Here is an 18,457-nt window from a genome sequence, read left to right as displayed (position 1 = left end):
ACGGTTTCGTTAACCTTTTAAAGAATAAAATAGAAAAAATTCATCATAATATCCTTAGTAGGATGCCCTAGGTCTAGACTAGGTAGTTAGTGATGTTGATTTAGGATCGATTATTATTCTTTGAAAACAGAACAGTATCAGCAGTAACATATTACAGCATTTTTATTGACAAATTAACAAATATATTGAAATAAATTTTCACCAATAAATGCATGAGAAATTGACGCATTCCACTGAGTTTTAGTCCTCTATTATCGTTGCTCTTTTGGCGCTCCATAGAAACAAAAATATTGAACATTGAATAAGTGAAATTCGCGAACAGTGTGCGAGAAACACGCCTGTAAAATCATTAATTTAAGGATTTATTTGTTACTTTTTATGTGATTCTTTCATTAAAGTACTCATGAGGTATACTTCTAAGGTGTGGTATTCACACGATAAAGTTAGTTATCAAATTTGGAGTAAAAATACAAGCGAAGGAAACTAGCGCCAGGTTTATTAGTACGTACATGGACAACAATAAATAAAAATCGTTCGTAATATACCTAGCTTACTAAAACAGGAATAGTGTATCATTATTAAATATTACACCAATTATTATTATATCAAAATTGATTAAATTATTTTCTACATAGGCCTCTTATCTAGGTTAGGGCTAAGCATATTAGCTAAAGTTTAATTTTAGGCCTAGTATTACAATTGTCGGACGTAAGTCTTTTTTCACACGCGCTCCAGAATTCTGTCGCAATTTTTTTCTTTGCGGCATGTTATTGGATCGCCATATCAGTTACCTTTTATTCACCGCCAGTTATTGAACTTGTCCTGGCAATCGCTGTTCACCTTATTTGCGAGAGAGGTACACGTGTTGTTCCTAGAGAATGGAATGTCAAAAATGTCTTTGGCACGCCGCTCAGAGAGAAGTCTGTGCGTTGCTGCTGAAACCACGTGCTATAGGAGGGGAATGCCCCACAATCCTCTGAGCTAGCTGAGGGCTGAATCATTCCGCTACCTGCTAAATAGTAAAGAGGGATTTTCCATCTCTCGGGTCTACCCGATCTAGGCGCAGGGGTGTGACAAAATATTACTTTCACTCTGCTATGTTCGAGAGACATGTGAGTGAACACGCTCGAAATGCCAACAAACATTGCAGTCATTTGATGAGTGTGTCGCTATAACAATTATTGTTTATCGAAAGTTGAAGACTGTCGTTCAGATTTTGGAACCGTAGTTTGGGCACTTTTGTAAAAGTAAAATTTGACACGATATGACTTGAATAAAAAAACAATCGTTACATAAAAATAAACAACATGATGAGTGTATACACGAATCTATTTAGATACGCTTGTATCGATTGATTATTAGGCCTATAATATAGCATAATAGCACGTTAAGATATGCCTCGCACCTTTTTGAAATTGTAAACTATATGCCTCGCATGCCTCGCACTTTTGGAAATGATAAAATGATGCCTCGCACAAATATTTGGCATGCCGCGCTTGCCTCGCGTGCCTCGCTGCCTCGCACTTTGTCAACACTCACCCCCATGCATCATATTAACTACAAAAAAACCTGAAAAAATGAAATTATAGTTGTTTCCGCCTTCTGCCAGAAATTCTGGAATTTCCAGAAGATAAAAACGGCAATAACGAAAGGTAGGCAGGTCTAGAGTGAGTAAATGAAAAGAAATGTTCACACTAGAAAGATGGCAAAATTATTATAAAAGTAGGCCTACTTGGTAAGACAACACAACAAAGACTACCTACTACTAGCCTAGTCTACTAGGCCTAGGCTAGCCTTTATATAATTACAGGATATATTATTATTAATATTAGTACTAGCCTAGGCCTAGGCCTAGGCTTAGTTAGTACGTAATAGTAGCTGTTACTAGTGTTTACAGTGTCATATTTGAGCTAGATATAATAGGCTAAGCCTACTCACTAGAAGATGCTGAGGTGGTTTAATATTAATAATAATACTACTAGGTAGGCCTAGCTAGGCCAATAGAGATACTGTATAGGCCTAGTGATAATATCTCTATAAAATAATTATATGCTAGGCCCTATCTACTAACTATCTAACCACGGTAGGTATATCATGGACCATGGATGGAGATCCGCAGTAAAGATGTATGTTGGGTCGGCAATGGTCATTTCGGACCCGGTGGTATGAAAAGTTGTGTACAGTATGGCGCGCCCCACATGTCAAAATGTAATGCATACAATACATCATTGCTAACATTTAATTAATAGTTTGTTTTTAATTCTAATTATTGGGTAAGCTTGTAATTAAGTTCTTATTTGCCAACCAGTCAAATTATTTCGTACTTATTATTTTATTCTGGTGTAAATCAATAAAAACAGACAAACAAACTTTTGTTTTAACAGCTCCAGATCGACTATGAATATGATACAAAGTGGCTTTGTTGATCCTTGGGCAACAAATGAAAAACCTAGTGTAGCAGCAGAAGCATCGCAGTGGCATGATGTACAGGGAAAGGTAGACACGTTGTTACGGCAACATGAGACAGGAGACAAGGGAGAAGATTGGGCATCAGGTACTATGTGTTAAGAGTAGTACAGTAGTAGTAATATTTGATGATAAATAATAACTTTATTTTAGAGAAGGGGTAACCCTTGCAGCTGATGAAACCCATTTAAATGAATTGAAAATTATGTGAACATGGGTCAAGTTAAATCAAAGAAAAGGGAGTTCAAATTCAATTCCACTGTCTTTCAAATTCAATCTTTTTGATTTCAAACGGTCTATATTTTTGTCATATTTATATTTGTTTTCAGAAATAACTAAACTCCATTGGATAAGTGGAGTTGAACGCTCTAAATGTGTTAACCGTACCTGTGCGAAGAATTTTAATATCACTCGCCGCAAACATCATTGCAGGAAGTATGTTGCTTATTTTACTTGTTTTTATACTTTATCATGTACAGTAAGGTGAGATACCCTATGATTGTTTTTCAGGTTAAAAATCAATTTTTAAATAACTCATTAAAGATAGGTTTTTTTCTTGTTTCAAACTCTTGTCTATATATATATCACTTTAAAAACATTAAACCATGTCATTCCTTGTCTTAAATGTACGTTTTATGGTAAATTATGATAAAAAGTGAGAAACAATGCACTACCTAAGTAGCTCGCGGCGATCGACCTCTCGTGGACGGTCTCAGGCCTAGCCTAGCTAGGCTTAGTTTTGTAGGCCTAGCTGGTAAACATCGGTAACGTACGAACATCGTACGCTAGCTATATACCTAGCCTGACGTTGTATAGTTGCTGCATTAATTGTCTTTCTATTTTTGCCAGACTCCGTTGATACAAATTGGGGAAAACCCGGTATTTTCGCGGAAAAGTTAGGAGTCTTCCATTTGTTTTGGCTTCACGATCGATCGAAAAGTGGGTGAATTACAGGTGAAAAACAAAAATATCAATCCGCGCGCAATGCATTTTGGGATTTATAGCGGGCCGCTATAATTATTAAAATCGATTTATTTTTCACATTTTTAACCGTTTAAAGACGAAAAAAGTTATCGCAATAGGACCATATAGTATTATTTTTACATTAAATATAGTCTGTGATCTTAAATTAGATCTAAAAAACGTAGGGAATGGGGCTTTAAGCACTTTCTACACTATCAAACTAGTTTGATTTAAAAAAGTGTGATGTGCCCAAATATGGTAGTGATATTCCCAAATATGGTTCTGATATGACATCATCATGTCCATATAATGGACACGATGATAGTGTAGACAAGGCTTTACTTTTTATCTTTAAGATGTGGTGAAGTATTTTGCAAGTCTTGTCTAAGATACCAAAGAAAGCTTTCATCATTAGCTGAATATGATCCCAATGGTCGCATGTACCAGGTTTAGTTCACAATCTTACTTAATATTTTAAACCAGATACTCAGTCACAGCTTAATAAACGTGGAGTCCTTCTTCTTAGGATTTGAACCTGTGTATTTCTGTTTGATAGTCAAGTGTGCTAACCACTCGCCGCTCTATAAATATAGAGGGAATGAGTAATTGCATCAAAGATATCATGTTTGGTACATACAAAAGTGAGAAGGAGTAAGTGCTTATACTTTCTCCAGTAAAGTATGTATTGTACAGTACTTGGATTTTAATATTTACATGTTATGATGACACAGATAATGCTGAAACAGAGCCATATATAGAGAGAGTTACGGCATTGCGTTCATGGATTTTAGAAAGTCACGTGGTGTGCACGCCGACCATGTTTGTGCCCAACTATGCCTTTGTAGCGTATGGAGTCGAGTCATTTGCTTAAAAAATGTATAACATTCACAAGGCTTTAAATATCGAATTTAAGATTATAAGATAAGATAATAACGCAATCATAAAGTGATTGTTTGATATTAAATTCGATAGTTAAGGCCTTTTGATGTTATACATTTTTTCAAAACAAAAGACTCAACTCCATACGCTACATAGGCATAGTTGGACACAAACACGGCTTCTAATCCATTCAATGTCGAAACTCTCTCTATATATGGCTCTGTGCTGAAATATGAAAGACTGCCCTCAATGTAAGACAGTTTTGAGAGTGCAAATTGTATTCCTTAAAATTGGTTCTGTGAGAGTATGCTTAATTTAATTTTGTTCAATATCCTCAGGTTAAAAACAGACGATATGATCATTTTGAAGATCTCATTGTACAGTAGATATAATGTATTATTTTCTACTTAATAGTAATTCATTTACTGATGCTAAAGAAAACTTTTAGAACTAGCACTAATGATTGCATGTCATTTTCTTTTCATTAATTATTGGTAGGTATGTGAAGTTTGCTTCAGCTCTGAACCTCAAGAGGTTGGACAAGTTCGTTTGTGGAAATCTTTTTTTATGGATCTTCGACAAGCAAGTCAATGCAGAGAATTGAGTTCTAAGGAAATCCAAGTTGGCATTAGAAAAAGGTATGTTGGTCAAAAATGTCTGGTCTTAAAATAGAAAAAAAGAAATTTTTAAAGAGATTTCAAGGCTAAACATTCTATCATCCACTCATATTTAATCTAATTGTCATGGATCGTTGACTTCTATTCCACCTTATTGTGTCATAGAAGTACTGTCTTGTAATGTACTTTATATAGAATACATTACAATCAATATCAGGTTCTGTAACAACAAAAAGAAAATCACTTTTAACAACTGAGAAATATTTACATTTTACAGTTTCCAGATTAATCGTGAAATTAACAGATTAATTTGTGGCTTCAAAGGAAGTTTAGCAAAAGACAAAAGTTTAAAAGACAAAGTACAGGGACTGATCAGTAAATCTGATACACCATCATGGCAAAGGGCTAAAACTTGGATGGTATGTTGTTTTTATACTGTATGGGCATCTGTATATCAACCTGAAAATGATAGTTAGTTGACTCTACCAATACTGGTTCTCTGACAACTTTAAACTTTCACAAAATAAGTTTTCTTGAGAGTCTAAGAAGTCAAAACTCAGAATACTGTACCAGAATTTCTGAAAAATCCAGACATACACACACATGGTGTTTGGTATTTGGAAGGTTTACTGTATTAGTTACCTTTGACCTGAAAATGTTGTGAATTTGTATATATTCCCAAAATATATCCTCACAGGCAATATCATTGTAGAAAATGTTATTAAATTATATTATATTATTATTATTGTCTTATCTTATCTTACATTATCTTTTGTGGGAGTCACCCACCTTTATTGTAATTTATTTTCCTTTTCATTAACTAAGTTTCTATTGTAATCAATTTAAAAAATAATAGTTTTTCTGAACTTCTATCATGATAAAAACATTTGTAGTGAAAACATTATAGATTAAGGATTCCCGGCAAACATGTACTGTACAAACTTGTAAGAAGATTTTCAATCTTGCAAATCCGAAACATAATTGTCGGGTTTGTGGCATTGTGACTTGTCATAGCTGTTCCAGTCGTGACTTGCTTCTGTTTGTAGCTGACCAACATGAGCGAGATCGGTTTGGAAATGAGCCCTGCTGGGCTATAATCAAAGTTACTGGAGTAAGTCATATCAATTATACAATGATTTAAATACTCAAATTTAGACTTTTTGGTGGTTAACATTGGTGAATACGGCCCCTGGTTAAACTCTGACTGCACCTAAGCTAAAAGATCTTTGTAGCATTTAAGTGTGGCGTTTTGGTAGTATTGTATATGCTTTTGTGTTTCAGTGCCCATCTAAGGAGCCAGACATCCACTGTTACTTACGCATATGCAATTTTTGTAAACCAATGCTGGAGAATCTTCAGTTATTGGAAGCCCAAAAGGCTGAGCAAGAAGGACTCACGCTGGAATCTATGACAAAACTGTTTACCATTCATGAAAATATTGATAAAGTACAATCTAAAATTGATGACCAGTTGCCAAAGGTACGTTTGACTTGACTATAATGGTTTTACATTTGCTTACTTCAGATGATTTCATATGTGCAACCTTCTTCTGAACTTTACTGACTGAACTTATTTTATTACAGTACAAGCAGTTAGTAGATGGATTAGAGATAACATCAGCCAGTCCTCGTTCTCTTCCAACCAATCGCAGCAATATGCAGTCCCTAGCCAAAGCACAGGTAAGGGTCAGTCTAGATCTAAGTATCACAGGTAAGATCAGTATAGATCTAAGTATGCACAGGTAAGGTCAGTCTAGATCTAAGTATCACAGGTAAGATCAGTATAGATCTAAGTATGCACAGGTAAGGTCAGTCTAGATCTAAGTTTGCACAGGTAAGGTCAGTATAGATCTAAGTATGCACAGGTAAGGTCAGTCTAGATCTAAGTATGCACAGGTAAGGTCAGTATAGATCTAAGTATGCACAGGTAAGGTCAGTCTAGATCTAAGTATCACAGGTAAGATCAGTATAGATCTAAGTATGCACAGGTAAGGTCAGTCTAGATCTAAGTTTGCACAGGTAAGGTCAGTATAGATCTAAGTATGCACAGGTAAGGTCAGTCTAGATCTAAGTATGCACAGGTAAGGTCAGTCTAGATCTAAGTTTGCACATGTAAGGTCAGTATAGAACTAAGTATAATAATAATAATTCAACATTTATTAGTTTCTATCAATGGTATAACAATACAATAAAAAAGAATGATAATTTATAATGAGAAAATACAAAAAATACCATTAATAGAGGATCTTGCAAGAAGAGAATACTTGTCACGCAAGACCCATAAACATAAGAAAAAAATACATTTGTATATAATTATTAAATAAAATAAAAAAAAGTCATGACAAAAACAGTATGCACAGGTAAGGTCAGTATAGATCTACTGTAAGTATGCACAGGTAAGGTCAGTCTAGATCTAAGTATGCACAGGTAAGGTCATTCTAGATCTAAGTATGCACAGGTAAGGTCAGTCTAGATCTAAGTATGCACAGGTAAGGTCAGTCTAGATCTAAGTATCACAGGTAAGGTCAGTATAGATCTAAGTATGCACAGGTTAGGTCAGTATAGATCTAAGTATGCACAGGTAAGGTCAGTCTAGATCTAAGTATGCACAGGTAAGGTCAGTCTAGATCTAAGTATGCACAGGTAAGGTCAGTCTAGATCTAAGTATGCACAGGTAAGGTCAGTCTAGATCTAAGTATGCACATGTAAGGTCAGTCTAGATCTAAGTATGCACAGGTTAGGTCAGTATAGATCTAAGTATGCACAGGTAAGGACAGTATAGATCTAAGTATGCACAGGTAAGGTCAGTCTAGATCTAAGTATGCACAGGTAACGTCAGTATAGATCTAAGTATGCACAGGTAAGGTCAGTATAGATCTAAGCATGCACAGGTAAGGTCAGTATAGATCTAAGTATGCACAGGTAAGGTCAGTCTAGATCTAAGTATCACAGGTAAGGTCAGTCTAGATCTAAGTATGCACAGGTAAGGTCAGTCTAGATCTAAGTATGCACAGGTAAGGTCAGTATAGATCTAAGTATGCACAGGTAAGGTCAGTCTAGATCTAAGTATCACAGGTAAGGTCAGTCTAGATCTAAGTATGCACAGGTAAGGTCAGTCTAGATCTAAGTATGCACAGGTAAGGTCAGTATAGATCTAAGTATGCACAGGTAAGGTCAGTCTAGATCTAAGTATGCACAGGTAAGGTCGGTCTAGATCTAAGTATGCACAGGTAAGGTCAGTCTAGATCTAAGTATGCACAGGTAATGTCAGTCTAGATCTAAGTATGCACAGGTAAGGTCAGTCTAGATCTAAGTATGCACAGGTAAGGTCAGTATAGATCTAAGTATGCACAGGTAAGGTCAGTCTAGATCTAAGTATGCACAGGTAAGGTCAGTCTAGATCTAAGTATCACAGGTAAGGTCAGTCTAGATCTAAGTATGCACAGGTAAGGTCAGTCTAGATCTAAGTATGCACAGGTAAGGTCAGTCTAGATCTAAGTATGCACAGGTTAGGTCAGTATAGATCTAAGTATGCACAGGTAAGGTCAGTCTAGATCTAAGTATGCACAGGTAAGGTCAGTCTAGATCTAAGTATGCACAGGTAAGGTCAGTCTAGATCTAAGTATGCACAGGTAAGGTCAGTCTAGATCTAAGTATGCACAGGTAAGGTAATAGTATAGATTTGGTAAGCCTGATAATGTCATTGCAAGCAAGTAGAGGAAGCAATGTAAGCAACATTAGTATTAGACTTGGATCAGGCTAGTCTGTAGTACTAAAACTTACTATACTTACAATTAGTAATTAGCTTGGTCTGTTTACAGGGTGATCTTATGGACCACTTCAACAAATTTGTTATGTGTGTAAGCTGTCTTAAACAACTCAAGCCGTCAAGTAACATACAAGTAAAACTAGCAAGTAGTATAATGAAGGTAATGATTTAAAATTACTTTTACAGCAAAATTGTGTGGAGATGACTTAGTTTGCTTGAGGTTGTTCCCAAGTTGGAATCAACTGACAATCTCAATTCCACTGCATTATGCCTCTAGACGACTGGGGTTAACATATTTGCAATATATAAATAATACACATACTGTAAATATTTATAAATGATTTTCTTTTCTAGTGTAAATTTGATTTTTACCATGAAAACATGTCCAGCTTTCGAAAACTAAAGAAACAACTAGAAGATGTTGCTCCACCAGAGATATTAGCAGGCATTCAAGACATTGTTGATTCTAAGGTGAACAATCATTTGAGTATTCAGTAACATTAATGTTCACAAACATTTGTGATAACATGGAAACATGAATTTATTTGTGGTGCATACATTAACATTTGTAGATAACAGGGTAAATGAATGTGTGCATGTATGTTTATGCAGGTTACATTAATGTACAGTATGTTTTTGTGCATACATTAACATTTGTGGATAACAGGGTAAATGGATGTATGTTTATGTGCATGTATGTTTATGCATTTGTTAATAACAGGTTACATTAATGTACAGTATGTTTATGTGCATGTATGTTTATGCATTAACATTTGTTAATAACAGGTTACATTAATGTACAGTATGTTTTTGTGCATACATTAACATTTGTGGATAACAGGGTAAATGGATGTATGTTTATGTGCATGTATGTTTATGCATTTGTGGATAACAGGTTACATTAATGTACAGTATGTTTTTGTGCATACATTAACATTTGTGGATAACAGGGTAAATGAATGTATGTTTATGTGCATCCATGTATTTAACGTAGTACATGAATTAAGTACATTTGATGACAGGGCACATGAATGTTTGTTGAATGTACATTATGTTAATATTAAACATGGTACATTAAATTGGGTCAATGTACATACATGTACAAGTGTTCACCAACATTATGTACTGTATATTGTACAATTAAACTATGCACATATATTTAGATTTCCTTTCACTAGTGTATTTTCATAAACACGTACTAACACAGTACACTAAGCACACATACTTATTCAATCATGAACATTATGTAAATAGTTGTTTATTTATCATTACAGTAATCACACTTTATTATATTTCTTGATCTTGTTTAACATACATTAATTAGTATTTAGGTGGATTTTGCTATTAGTATATATTTTAATGTACTAAGTCTATAATGTTTAGTTCATGTTATATTATATATAAATATCTATAACATAATGATTATAGGCCTACCTTACATAAATCTTTAAGTAATAAGTACTTAAATAGATTAGATAACGTGTTTCATACCTACAATATTATAACCTTTTCTTTTATACAAACAAACACACACATAATGGGTTATATGTTCATAATATCCTTATGACTTAACATTTGTTACTTTTCTAAACACATTGTGTAGCTAAATGTTGTCCTGTTTTCAGTTAACACATTGTGTAGCTAAATGTTGTCCTGTTTTCAGTTAACACATTGTGTAGCTAAATGTTGTCCTGTTTTCAGTTAACACATTGTGTAGCTAAATGTTGTCCTGTTTTCAGTTAACACATTGTGTAGCTAAATGTTGTCCTGTTTTCAGTTAACACATTGTGTAGCTAAATGTTGTCCTGTTTTCAGTTAACACATTGTGTAGCTAAATGTTGTCCTGTTTTCAGTTAACACATTGTGTAGCTAAATGTTGTCCTGTTTTCAGTTAACACATTGTGTAGCTAAATGTTGTCCTGTTTTCAGTTAACACATTGTGTAGCTAAATGTTGTCCTGTTTTCAGTTAACACATTGTGTAGCTAAATGTTGTCCTGTTTTCAGTTAACTCTAATAGTGTACTGTTACTGTCCATTACTTTCCATTCTTTATACACAATGAGATATTTTTAGTATGTAGTTATATGTATTGTTATATGTAATTCGTTCCCATTCTTTATACACAATGAGATGTTGTAGTATATACTTATATGTTCTGTTATATGCACTTCGTTCCCAGTCATTATTATTAGTCATTATACCACAAAGATACAGCAAATTCTCTTGTCAATGGCTATGTATATCTAAACTTTTGATTATACTAGAAGATTAATTGTATCATTATTATCTTAATAAATGTTACTGATGTGAGAACATACATGAACAATGTCCATAACATTGTATTGGATGGTCCATTGCTCACATTATAGGCCTATAATTATTATCTAAATTAATGTTACCATTTTGTGAGCACACACATGCACAATGTCCATAACATTGTATTGGCTGGTCCATTGCTCACATTATAGGCCTATAATTATTATCTAAATTAATGTTACCATTTTGTGAGCACACACATGCACAATGTCCATAACATTGTATTGTATGGTCCATTGCTCACATTATAGGCCTATAATTATTATCTAAATTAATGTTACCATTTTGTGAGCACACACATGCACAATGTCCATAACATTGTATTGGATGGTCCATTGCTCACATTATAGGCCTATCATTATTATCTAAATTAATGTTACCATTTTGTGAGCACACACATGCACAATGTCCATAACATTGTATTGTATGGTCCATTGCTCACATTATAGGCCTATCATTATTATCTAAATTAATGTTACCATTATGTGAGCACACACATGCACAATGTCCATAACATTGTATTGTATGGTCCATTGCTCACATTATAGGCCTATCATTATTATCTAAATTAATGTTACCATTATGTGATCACACACATGCACATTGTCCATAACATTGTATTGGCTGGTCCATTGCTCACATTATAGGCCTATCATTATTATCTAAATTAATGTTACCATTATGTGAGCACACACATGCACAATGTCCATAACATTGTATTGTATGGTCCATTGCTCACATTATAGGCCTATAATTATTATCTAAATTATTGTTACCATTTTGTGAGCACACACATGCACAATGTCCATAACATTGTATTGGCTGGTCCATTGCTCACATTATAGGCCTATAATTATTATCTAAATTAATGTTACCATTTTGTGAGCACACACATGCACAATGTCCATAACATTGTATTGGCTGGTCCATTGCTCACATTATAGGCCTATAATTATTATCTAAATTAATGTTACCATTTTGTGAGCACACACATGCACAATGTCCATAACATTGTATTGGCTGGTCCATTGCTCACATTATAGGCCTATCATTATTATCTAAATTAATGTTACCATTTTGTGAGCACACACATGCACATTGTCCATAACATTGTATTGGCTGGTCCATTGCTCACATTATAGGCCTATCATTATTATCTAAATTAATGTTACCATTTCGTGAGCACACACATGCACAATGTCCATAACATTGTATTGGCTGGTCCATTGCTCACATTATAGGCCTATCATTATTATCTAAATTAATGTTACCATTTCGTGAGCACACACATGCACAATGTCCATAACATTGTATTGTATGGTCCATTGCTCACATTATAGGCCTATCATTATTATCTAAATTAATGTTACCATTTTGTGAGCACACACATGCACATTGTCCATAACATTGTATTGTATGGTCCATTGCTCACATTATAGGCCTATCATTATTATCTAAATTAATATTACCATTTTGTGAGCACACACATGCACAATGTCCATAACATTGTATTGGCTGGTCCATTGCTCACATTATAGGCCTATCATTATTATCTAAATTAATATTACCATTTTGTGAGCACACACATGCACATTGTCCATAACATTGTATTGGATGGTCCATTGCTCACATTATAGGCCTATCATTATTATCTAAATTAATGTTACCATTTTGTGAGCACACACATGAACAATGTCCATAACATTGTATTGTATGGTCCATTGCTCACATTATAGGCCTATCATTATTATCTAAATTAATGTTACCATTTTGTGAGCACACACATGCACAATGTCCATAACATTGTATTGTATGGTCCATTGCTCACATTATAGGCCTATCATTATTATCTAAATTAATGTTACCATTATGTGATCACACACATGCACAATGTCCATAACATTGTATTGGCTGGTCCATTGCTCACATTATAGGCCTATCATTATTATCTAAATTAATGTTACCATTTCGTGATCACACACATGCACAATGTCCATAACATTGTATTGGCTGGTCCATTGCTCACATTATAGGCCTATCATTATTATCTAAATTAATGTTACCATTTTGTGAGCACACACATGCACAATGTCCATAACATTGTATTGGCTGGTCCATTGCTCACATTATAGGCCTATCATTATTATCTAAATTAATGTTACCATTTTGTGAGCACACACATGCACAATGTCCATAACATTGTATTGGCTGGTCCATTGCTCACATTATAGGCCTATCATTATTATCTAAATTAATGTTACCATTATGTGATCACACACATGCACATTGTCCATAACATTGTATTGGCTGGTCCATTGCTCACATTATAGGCCTATCATTATTATCTAAATTAATGTTACCATTATGTGATCACACACATGCACAATGTCCATAACATTGTATTGGCTGGTCCATTGCTCACATTATAGGCCTATCATTATTATCTAAATTAATGTTACCATTGTGTGAGCACACACATGAACAATGTCCATAACATTGTATTGTATGGTCCATTGCTCACATTATAGGCCTATCATTATTATCTAAATTAATGTTACCATTATGTGATCACACACATGCACATTGTCCATAACATTGTATTGGCTGGTCCATTGCTCACATTATAGGCCTATCATTATTATCTAAATTAATGTTACCATTTTGTGAGCACACACATGCACAATGTCCATAACATTGTATTGGCTGGTCCATTGCTCACATTATAGGCCTATCATTATTATCTAAATTAATATTACCATTTTGTGAGCACACACATGCACAATGTCCATAACATTGTATTGTATGGTCCATTGCTCACATTATAGGCCTATCATTATTATCTAAATTAATGTTACCATTTTGTGAGCACACACATGCACATTGTCCATAACATTGTATTGGCTGGTCCATTGCTCACATTATAGGCCTATCATTATTATCTAAATTAATGTTACCATTTTGTGAGCACACACATGCACAATGTCCATAACATTGTATTGGCTGGTCCATTGCTCACATTATAGGCCTATCATTATTATCTAAATTAATATTACCATTATGTGATCACACACATGCACATTGTCCATAACATTGTATTGGCTGGTCCATTGCTCACATTATAGGCCTATCATTATTATCTAAATTAATATTACCATTATGTGAGCACACACATGCACATTGTCCATAACATTGTATTGGCTGGTCCATTGCTCACATTATAGGCCTATCATTATTATCTAAATTAATGTTACCATTTTGTGAGCACACACATGCACAATGTCCATAACATTGTATTGTATGGTCCATTGCTCACATTATAGGCCTATCATTATTATCTAAATTAATGTTACCATTTTGTGAGCACACACATGCACAATGTCCATAACATTGTATTGTATGGTCCATTGCTCACATTATAGGCCTATCATTATTATCTAAATTAATGTTACCATTTTGTGAGCACACACATGCACAATGTCCATAACATTGTATTGTATGGTCCATTGCTCACATTATAGGCCTATCATTATTATCTAAATTAATGTTACCATTATGTGATCACACACATGCACATTGTCCATAACATTGTATTGGCTGGTCCATTGCTCACATTATAGGCCTATCATTATTATCTAAATTAATGTTACCATTTTGTGAGCACACACATGCACAATGTCCATAACATTGTATTGGATGGTTCATTGCTCACATTATAGGCCTATCATTATTATCTAAATTAATGTTACCATTTTGTGAGCACACACATGCACAATGTCCATAACATTGTATTGGATGGTCCATTGCTCACATTATAGGCCTATCATTATTATCTAAATTAATGTTACCATTTTGTGAGCACACACATGCACAATGTCCATAACATTGTATTGGATGGTCCATTGCTCACATTATAGGCCTATAATTATTATCTAAATTAATGTTACCATTTTGTGAGCACACACATGCACATTGTCCATAACATTGTATTGGCTCGTCCACTGTTTTTATCACATTTTTATAGGCCTATTGTTATAAATAATTTTATTCTGAGAAATATAAATATTCATACATATTCTTTTGTTATGTTTCTGTCATTTAAAATTATATTATTTCATTGAGCTCTGTCTACACTATCAAACTTTATGTGACAAACAAAATGTGATGTGCCCATATATGGGCATAATGATTTCATAATATTATCATATTTAAGCATATCACTACCATATTTGGGCACATGATACTTTTTTTGTCAAACTAGTTTGACAGTGTAGGCAGAGCTTCACATGCACACTCTTCTTCTTTCGGTATTAATGCAAGCCATTTTCTCTGGGTGTTATTTATTATACTGTATTGCATGCATTTCTTGTGGGTTTAATTTAGGGGTTTTTGGTTCAACTTTCAGACTATAGAGATTGCTTGTTTGTCTATAACACAAGTAGCGTATGAAACATTACATCTGTGCTTGAAATACAGATTAGATGAAACATTGGCCAGTAATATTATACAGACATCTGAGGTGAGGATTTCATTGGTGGTGAAATTATGTGAAAGTGCTTTTTTTTGGCATAACTTATCACTTAAGCTCTGTCTACATTATCAAACTAGTTTGACCAAAAAAAATGTGATGTTCCCAAATATGGTAGTGATATGTCATCATCATGTCCATATATGGGTACATCACATTTTTTTTTCACATAAAGTTTGATAGTGTAGACAGAGCTTTACACTTCACACACAATTTGGGTGATAACCAATGGTGTAGTATTTTTTAACTATACAATGATGATGACCATTGTGATGATGACCATTGTGATAATGACCATTGTGATAATGACCATTGTGATAATGACCATTGTGATAATGACCATTGTGATAATGACCATTGTGATAATGACCATTGTGATAATGACCATTGTGATGATGATCAGTAATGCTTATACTTTGTGGATGTTATGATAAATTAAAGCTGGTTATCACTTTGACACAATGCAATGTCGTACGCACATTTAGAAAATTCATATATTGGTCAGATTACTTACTTGTAAGTTTTTGTTTTACTGTGTATATTTTTTTCTTTCATCATTAAGGTGATTTTAATGCTGATTTTTGAAAAGTTGTGATAGTATTTATATATCTATATTTATGTATAAAATGTAATACAAACTGTTTTAATACATCTCCTTTTAGGTGTGTAAAATGGAGTTGCGTGAACACATGAAGAAAAGGGGTGAAAACTGGGAACAATGTTGTCAGCAAATGGAACTTTTTATTAAATTACAATTGAAGGTAGGTTCAATTTATTTCTCATTAATGTATTGTCATGTGACCAGTCTTAATCGTTCTTACCAAACCTATCTTAGGTGATAATAAAGATTGGCTCCCATTGGATGGAAGGCAAGTAAGTTGACCAATCACAAGCAATGGATTATTCTTTCTTTCAATTCTGTCATTGGTCAAATCGCTTGCGTCGCATCTCAAGTGGGAACAAGACTTAAAAATTGGTTCCCATTGGATGCCACGCAATGGCGTAGGTGCAACGCAAGTAAGTTCACCAATCACAAGCAATGGATTATTTGTTCATTGGTCAAATTGCTTGCGTTGCGTCTCTAGTGGAACACGACTTAAAAGATTGGTTCCCATTGGATGCAACGCAATGGCGTAGGTGCAACCCAAGTAAGTTGACCAATCACAAGCAATGGATTATTCTTTCATTCAATTCTGTCTTGGAGATTGGTTCCGACGCACTATTTCACTTGTTTTCTCATTGAAATTGTTTGTAAAGCTAAATGAATTAAAACAAAGCATTTAAACAGTTACGGTGTCTGTGTTCGTTCTTGCTCCAGTAGAGAGGTGGAGAAAATGTATACAGCAATTCAATACAGCAATTCCGTTTGACGTAACTGGTTTTGGTTATGGTTTTTTATGTTTCTGTCTTGACGAAATACTGTAAATAAAATAAAATGAATGAAATATAGATACATAACATTAAAAGAAAAGCTGAAACTCCTCAGTTTTAAACCTCCTGCCACCATTTTGGTTGCAGAGTTCACTTGCATTATAGTTCATTCATCACCAATAGAACTACACATGTTATTAGTAACATTGAACGTACTTTTTAAGGGAAATGGTGTAGAGAAACGTCAGTACTTGCGTCCATCGCGACGACTGGTGGGGGCGCACGGTGTCACATACGTAACAGCATTTTTATCAGAACGAGTTCCTTACATTGCTCAGCAGATACACCTGCAATTGTCATCTAGAAGTATCGACAGAAAGTTTACAAAATCGAAAGAAGCACTTTCAACCCTGCGATGTAAACTTGAGGAAAGTCAGAAGGAAGGAGAGATGTTGAAGCGGTAATGGTTGAACTGTAATATTGCTCTTTTTCTCTTGTTTTAAAATTATATACACATGATCTGCCCTCAGGAAATATTTTCATTACACATTATTTATGATTATTATTAATGTAAATGCATCGATATGTGCACATTTCGATGGACTTAATTTATCAGGAAAATAGCAATGAACAGATAATATAGTTGAATTGTTAAAGCAAACCAAAGTATCTTTACTAAAGCCGATTTTCCAGTAGGCGAATTTGTTCACGTGAATCGAAGGCGTCAGCTAATACGTATGCGTAGAGAAGTATTGGGAAGATGGAAACATAAATACGCATGTGTATATTGCTGATGCTTTCGATTCACGGGAACAAATTCGCCTACTGGAAAATCGGCTTCAGGCGAGTGATGAATATAATTTTAAAGACAGCCTTCGCTAATATTTATACACCTTTCTATACAGTACTTAAGATTTAAGAGTATAAAATACCAGCTACAGATAAGTACGAAATAGCAATGCAATTTGAAGTTACCTTCTTTTTTAAAAATGCAATACTAATATTTGTTACGAATTATTTTAATTGTAAATACTAAGAGACGTTTGATGATATCTAGATTTATATTTGATAAACCATACAATTATTATTTGTATCACAAAAGAACTTGATAAAATTATAACCCTAGAGTTAATAGCGAATTTTTTGTTTGCTGTTGGTTTGGGTTTCAAAATAAAAAAAAATAGGAAGCATTTTGTTAAATGAAAATATGCCTGTTACTACAGGCATTTTAGGTAAAGTTTTATAACATTTTAAATGACAAAATGTGGGTATTTTATCATTAACTTTATAGAAATGGAAATTGTCAATAAAAATACCATTGATAAATGAATGTATAATGTTGAGTTATTCTGGTGCACATTGGAGGGAATAAATGTTGTTCCTTGCCTTTGCCATATCGTTTCCCCTCTAAAGACGCACTTGAAATCACGCTTCGCAATCACACAACTGCGTACGTCCTTGTGTTGCGTCCTCTATTGATAACCACACCTTAAATGCCTGATTAAACATGGGGCTGATAATAAAATTGAGACCGTCGCTCTTCAATAAAAAT

At 34.1% G+C, this 18,457-nt stretch overlaps 1 protein-coding gene across 2 annotated transcripts; it reads left to right on the top strand.

The window, feature by feature from the left end:
* The first annotated feature begins 1,536 nt into the window (after positions 1 to 1,536).
* On the top strand, positions 1,537 to 18,217 carry LOC140048993 (uncharacterized). Of its 2 annotated transcripts, none has more exons than XM_072093802.1 (14): positions 1,537 to 1,652; positions 2,385 to 2,554; positions 2,796 to 2,901; positions 3,786 to 3,876; positions 4,807 to 4,946; positions 5,203 to 5,344; positions 5,833 to 6,036; positions 6,207 to 6,404; positions 6,509 to 6,604; positions 8,746 to 8,853; positions 9,048 to 9,164; positions 15,412 to 15,525; positions 16,197 to 16,295; positions 17,130 to 18,217. In XM_072093802.1, the coding sequence occupies exons 2-14, from the start codon at positions 2,398 to 2,400 to the stop codon at positions 17,367 to 17,369; spliced, it is 1,812 nt and encodes a 603-aa protein (XP_071949903.1). In that variant the 5' UTR covers positions 1,537 to 1,652; positions 2,385 to 2,397; the 3' UTR covers positions 17,370 to 18,217. The 2 variants fall into 2 exon arrangements, with proteins under 2 accessions (XP_071949903.1, XP_071949902.1); XM_072093801.1 differs by lacking the exon at positions 1,537 to 1,652 and adding an exon at positions 1,655 to 1,735.
* Positions 18,218 to 18,457: the final 240 nt, after the last annotated feature.

This window comes from Antedon mediterranea, chromosome 5 (assembly GCF_964355755.1).
Source record: "Antedon mediterranea chromosome 5, ecAntMedi1.1, whole genome shotgun sequence".
Classification (NCBI taxonomy): domain Eukaryota; kingdom Metazoa; phylum Echinodermata; class Crinoidea; order Comatulida; family Antedonidae; genus Antedon; species Antedon mediterranea.
The sequence above is the reverse complement of the archived record's forward strand: the minus strand, read 5'-3'. Positions and strand labels throughout refer to the sequence as shown.